This window comes from Branchiostoma floridae, chromosome 1, assembly GCF_000003815.2.
Source record: "Branchiostoma floridae strain S238N-H82 chromosome 1, Bfl_VNyyK, whole genome shotgun sequence".
NCBI lineage: Eukaryota > Metazoa > Chordata > Leptocardii > Amphioxiformes > Branchiostomatidae > Branchiostoma > Branchiostoma floridae.
The window spans coordinates 31445048-31451741 of record NC_049979.1 but is presented as its reverse complement, the minus strand read 5'-3'; the positions used below and the strand labels follow the sequence as shown (position 1 = coordinate 31451741).

The following is a 6694-nucleotide window of genomic DNA, read 5'->3' as shown; positions in this document are numbered from 1 at the left end:
CTTTATTTCTCGACCCCAACCTCACTCACTCATCCACGGCTTTTCCGGGTTATGCGGTCCACACAAAACATACAGATGACACCAAAAACATACCCTCTTCGTGAAGGTAATAAAACGAGGGTACGTTACGCTGTTGATTATACCTTCCGTGCTTACGGTCATTTCTTCCTCCCTCTATGAACATAAATGCGGCGTCAGGATGGGTGATGTTGTCTGGGATAGTGACGGTCAGGAAGTGCCACCAGATCGGACGGCTTACTTCCTCTTCTGTAAGTACAAGCAGAGAGAGCGTATAACACTAACTAAGCCGTGTGTAGTGAGCAAAAAGCATACGTACCCTTATACATTTTTCGTATGTGTTTATCCAAGCTGTTACAGTAACGGCACCTATACTTATCTTCTGAAACAGTGACGGCACTTAAATCTAAAGATAAAAAACTCACCAATGGGGGTACCATTTTGAACTTCATTTCTCATTGCGCTTTGAACATGTATAACCTCACCTGTGAGCCATTGCTGTGAGGTCATGTTGAGGAGGTACATGGTGTAACCGGGACCCTTCAGACGCCATTCCAACACCTCGTGGTAGGAGTAGTGAGGGTCCGGCTTGTTGACGTAGTCGTCCAGCGGGGTGGTCAGTACACCGGGCGGAACACTGACCACCACAAACAGCAGTAGAGACAGAACCGAACAAACGCTCTCCGCAGACATAACTGTGGGTGCACGGGATATGGAAGTTCGTTTGTACAATGGCCTCCAAATGACTTTGTTTGATATCAAAAGGTGAAAGGTTGGGGTCAAAAGGTCTGTTTAAACGTACCTGTGACCTGCTTTTGAAACAAGAACGAACACAGGTAACATACATGACGACTAACAGAGTGGTGGTGGTGGTGGTGGTGGTTTGCTACGCCTCCGTACTGTTAGGGGGCATGTTCATCAAGATGTCGGATCTATACACTACCAAGCCGCCGGTCCTATCATTATTACCTTCGCCAAGAAGATTATATTTTGGGTAGCATTTCTAACTGAGAAAGAGAAGAATATTGATAGATATATATTATGCAAAATAAAGACCTAATTTGCATAATTAATGAGAAAATTCTATAAAGTCATTGTGGTAAATGATGGGAACTTCTTACCTATATTAAACATTTGGAAGTTATGAACAGGTGAACATCGTTGAACATTAATCATGCAAATGAGGTCCTAATTTGCATGAATTATCAGAAAATGCGATAAAAGCCTTCTTTCTCAACATAGATTGCGTACGTCTGTTGTTTGTTGGAGGAGATGATCAAGTTACATAATTTATGCAAATGAGAACATTATTTGCATAATTAATGACAAACACAATTAATACAGAAGTTGTAAAAGATAGAATTATTTGGCGAAGGTATGGGGTCGTAGAACTCTAGTTAGAGATGTGAAAAGAACACCCACAAACGCTGTACTACTGGAGCACACAGCTTCGTGCCCCATAAAGACAGGAAACGCAATCTTCGATTGACATATAATGCACGCATATGTATACATGCATGTCTGCTTTAACATCTTAAAACACATCTTAAAAGAAATCAGTCATGACAAAGAGATGGAAGAGGTATTTATTGTGACTTTCAGTCCAACTTCTGCTCACATATTACATGTAGCATACACATGAACTATCTACCAAGACAACCAGTAAAAAATGCTTGAAACAGCAACAGGAAATAAAATATGATAATGGCGATGAGTCTAGAGAAGAGTTCCCCTACAGTCTGCCCCGTGGCACTCTGGGAAGGGGAATGTCTCCGGAATGATGTGCACCTCGGTGGTGAACTCAAGAGCAGTTCCATGGGGAGCCGGGAACGTGGCCTGGGGAACAACAGAACAGGTCAGAGTAAAGAAGGAAGGAAAATAAAATGTTTTGAAATAATTAGGATGCCTTACGCAACTGATACAAGTAATGGGTAACGTAATTTTGTCACGACATGATGATACTGTATGTTTATCTTTTAAAATTGTGCGAACTAAAATCCATATCTCACCCACCTGTATAAAGAACGCCAGCCACCCGACAGCAGGGATATCAAACTCTGCCACGTATGTTCCATTTCCCTGAAAAAAACAAAACAAATTCATACATACATAAAGGAAACATTCTAAACCTGTTACATGCATCACCGAATGGTACCAGCGAACGATTGATTACATTGTAAACATTGATTTGTGTGGTCAAAGTAAAGGGAAACACCTTTAAAATTTCAACCTAAGAATTTTTATCGTATTTTACAGCAACAACAACTGTACATCTATAACACCTTTTTGACTTTATCCTGAGGCTAACTTGACGTCTTTGCAAAATACTGCATAGGTTGCGTTTACTGACAGTGTGACATTTTTTGTATCAAAGAATGTGGCAAAAGAAACGTACCATATCCTGCACGTCCTCAGGCAGCCAGATGACAGGGTGCGGCTGTGGTTTCGTCTCTCCGGGCGGCTGATTTACCAGACGGAAGTCACGTCTGGGAAAGGAAAATTTGCAAATTTTATTTAGTTCACTAAGAAATTAATTCAACACGGGTATCTGGTCAGTGTCTATCCGCAAAAAAAGGCATTCTACATGCACTGCAATAAAGATAGATAAAATGTAACAGCTACTTACCTTTTACCATCAAGTGTACGAGCGTGGAAGGACCGGATGATCATAGGTTTTATGTTAGTCTGCAGCGTTATCTTCCCGCTGTTCGCACCCTAAAGAAGAATATACATAACATAAAATAATTACAATTTTTTTTCAATGCGTTACTTTCGTTTGACTCTCCCATATAGAATAGATCTGGTTTTAGCCTACGTCACATTTCCAAACCGGGCCTGGTCGGGCAGCTTCAGGGAAAGACACCAATCTACACAAGGCGCAAAGAAAATAATCGTGTGCATTATTTGCGCATATTTTTACATATACATTTCTATTCTTCGTTTTCACAAACAGTCCGGACGGGCCCCGGTATGGAAATTTGACGTTAGCCTTAATGTGTTTTGGCAAAACCATGAGTCATTTCCGCGTAATACAATCTAGACGTTTTTTTAGACAATGTCTGCTAGACAATGGTTAGGTTGATCAGAGTGTAAGACTGACCGTTTCTCTCGTCCACGTCATCTTTGGTCTTGGAGAGTCCTGTGGGTGAACAAGGTCATAACTGGATAAATGTATCTTCCATGTAGCAGGAATATGGCACATTGCAGAATGCATGCTGGTTACGAACTGATACCACGTTTTTGGAATTTAGCACAGTAAGTGGAAACAAGGTTGAAAAAATACCTCTAAGATACTGAAGTAAAACGCCCGCAATCCAAAGAACAGGCTGATTTCATGACCAGCCATTGAGTGCTCAGCATTTGGTATCCATCTGTATAAAATTGACAAGGACACTTGGTCAACTTTGAACTCATGAACTATTGTTGTCTTGACATTTTCAGAGCTATGCATAATTTATTTCAGGCTACATGTAAACTATATTCACAGTTTCAATCGGCAAACTCAATTTCACAAGCATGGTGCATACAACTTAAGTGCGGCTTAGTTTTCGGTTACAATTCAACCTAAGGTATATCTGTAACATGATAAGAGTAGAAATATTAAAAAAAAATTATGTTCATAGAAAGACATAGATTTACCTTCTATATTTCTCTCCTTCCAACTGGTCCCAGTAAAAGTAGGAATCATCAGGCATGAAGAACTCGTCACCTCCCGTGCCGATGATGTACTTAGGCATCGTCAGACGATCCTTGTATGCTGTGAAATATTTGTAAGAAAGGTCACTTTTAGATTTTATCAGCACATGTGTGGGTTAAAATCTCTCAATTGATTAACCAGACGTTTCCAGTGAGTATAATTTAGTATCTTACGTAAATAGTTGTCACAATAGACGCTTTACCGAGTGGGTCAATGATGCCGCGCATTTTTTCTATATTCGGGTCGTCAAGCCGACCTGTGATGTTGATGTCGTAGTAGTCGTCAAAAGCAAACGTCCAGCCTCCCAGTGCTCGGTAAAAGTGGTGCAGGTTCTATTGATGATTAGAAAAATTGATTGATTCAGATACATTGTTTACATAATTTAATCTTAGGCGGTCGTTTTGTTACAATATTTACTATATTGACATAGAAAACACTTATATAAAACACTTTGATATCTATTAGTACGGGCCTAGAGGAGACAGCTACGAATATTCAAATTTCAATCATCTGTTCTGTATCGTCACCCACATGTACGTACCATCGAAAGGTTCAGGAGATCCATGACCATCGGTGCTATAGCGAACACCCTCTTGTCTACCGCAGCAGTGGTCCACGTGGTCCAACCGCGCTGTCAGGAAACATCAATAACACAGTCAGTATGTCTATTAGATAGCAAAACAGTCCTCATGCAAAACAAAGCGATGTCACAAACATATTTAAGGATATATTCATGTCAAGCAATGATACCATCATATACCTTTGACGCCCCTGCCACCAGAAACTTCTCCGGCTGATTCCCCGTCATTTTCTTCACAAAGTCTTGCACTGTGTCCATTGCCCGTACAGCTGCCTTCAAGAGAAGATGTTTAACATGATTAAAAACAATTAAGCCAAACTATCAGAAATAAGGATCATCCGTGAAAAGTTTCATCAGGTTGGTAAGTACATATACGTCACTAAAGAAAGAGACTCATTTTTACACAACCATTGCTTTATTCAAACAGTTGCAGTCTGTAAGAATTATTACGTTTGTGACCGCATCTGAACTGTGAGCAGTGACACCTGTGCTGCAGTATTATGTGAACCAGTCAGAGTTGCCAGGAAGAAGGTAAGAGGTAACATACAGGCGGTCACCGAAACGTTCGTGTTAATAAAGCAATGTTTGTGTAAAAACAAGGATCATATTGATTAAATACTGCATATAGGAAACTCTATCGCACATCATATAATCTATAATTCTCTCTGACATGAACTAAAATGTTACCTTTGTCATCGGGTTCCTGAGCAGCCAGTCGGGCTGGTCCGGGTTGTCCAGGAAGTGTCTCCACGTGTACGCGATGATGGCGTCTTCTGATCGGCTCTTTTGTAGTGAATCGTTCTGAAACAAGAAAATATTGGAAATTGTCGAGAAAAAATGGCCCAGAAAGTATACATGCAGAGATCAATGTAGACAAGCGTACAGTATTTTTAATTCATGAATGATTAACAGGTAAAAACAACCTTATAAGTCGCGGTCTACATCGGCCTATATCCATCAATGCTAGACGAGGGACGACAATATTCTAAGTCGTGGTCTACATTGTACTATCAATCATTGCTAGCGCTGGTATTCAACTTCGTCAGACATTTACCTTAAACACGAGGTGCTGGTTGGGTATCTGTTTCAAGTCCGCGCCAACACTTGGGAAAGACAGAAAAGATTGTCATTTTTTGTAACATTCTGTTATAATATTCAGTCATACATTAATAATAGAAAGTTTTATTTGCAAGTTCATGCCCGGAGGCTAATTGCAAGTGCATGGTAGAAACATAAGAAAGATACATGTGACAATGAACAGTGATTTACATTATTGTACCTAGCCCATCGAGGCATGAATGTACAATAAAGGTCTTTCATTCATTATTCTAAAAAGAGCTGCTATTCGAATCCTGCTGTTAGCTATTTCTAAACAGGTGTGACTTTTGACTTTTATGGAAGCAGAGGAGAAGACACAAATGCGTCAATTTCATTTCATACCTTCCTGTTGACAGCGCAAACATATGGGTCAGTCCGATGAAGTTGTCGTTATGATCAGGAAGACTGTAATGAAAAATGTAAGAGTAAATCTGTACACCGATTGCAAACTGTTGAAACACGAGGAATACCCAATGCAAGTTACTAAGTTTAACGTATTTTAACATTGCCACATACAAAGAATAGACAGAAGGTAAAGGTAGCCTCTTGAGGCCATAAGGGCAGTGTTGTTATCTACTGTTGATAGGGCACGGTGTTGGAAGGAGCCCTGCCCCCTCTTTCCGCCGTTACGTCACACGACCATACCGTGTTTGAACTTTGTTTACTCATGAAAGCTCAATTTGGCCTGCAGATTGCTTTTCATTGAGGTCATAAGGAAAGAGGCAAGGGTCAGACAAAGTAGTATATATAACAGAGACATAGTTTACATCACAAGTCCTAATGAGTCTTATAAGTCTATAACCGTTATACACATAAACAGCAATAACTTTATGCCCTTATATAAAGACGAATGAAAAAGAGGACGTTGCGCGACGATACCTTTCCGGGTTATCATTTCCTCCTCCCTCAATGAACATAAACGCGGCCTCAGGGTGGGTGATGTTGTCTGGGATAGTGACGGTCAGGAAGTGCCACCAGATCGGACGGCTAACTTCCTCCTCTGTAAGTACAAGCAGAGAAAGTGTATAACAATTGATAAGCTGTTCGGTAAATTGTATGCATCCCGTGATGTACATGACTGTATTTCGTACGTAAAGCTATCACTTTGCCTCCTGACTCAAATCTTTGGCGGAAAAAGCTGTACAAACGGGGTAACTTTTCATTTTCACTCCAAACTTAGGTTTTTCATATCGAGCTATGTTGTATAACATGTGACGAAGTGGTTTGCCTGTGTTGTCTCACCTGTGAGCCATTGTTGTGAGGTCATGTTGAGGAGGTACATGGTGTAACCGGGACCCTTC

General features: G+C 40.5%; 2 protein-coding genes across 2 annotated transcripts; both read right to left on the bottom strand.

Moving 5' to 3' along the window:
- Positions 1–49: 49 nt before the first annotated feature.
- On the bottom strand, positions 50–864 carry LOC118423070 (autocrine proliferation repressor protein A-like). Its single transcript, XM_035831060.1, has 2 exons — positions 504–864; positions 50–267 (listed from the first exon to the last, which is right to left on the bottom strand). Exons 1-2 carry the CDS (start codon positions 709–711, stop codon positions 50–52), a joined length of 426 nt encoding a protein of 141 aa, XP_035686953.1. The 5' UTR covers positions 712–864.
- A 722-nt stretch (positions 865–1586) lies between these two features.
- LOC118431092 (autocrine proliferation repressor protein A-like) lies at positions 1587–6694 on the bottom strand (the record flags this gene model as incomplete). Its single annotated transcript, XM_035842181.1, is given in 15 exon segments — positions 1587–1854; positions 2032–2097; positions 2414–2504; positions 2645–2733; positions 3119–3157; positions 3302–3389; positions 3658–3775; positions 3918–4047; positions 4257–4346; positions 4476–4568; positions 4983–5096; positions 5350–5398; positions 5736–5798; positions 6273–6393; positions 6636–6694. Coding segments are annotated over 15 exon segments (1330 nt in total), but the record flags the coding sequence as incomplete, so codon positions are not given.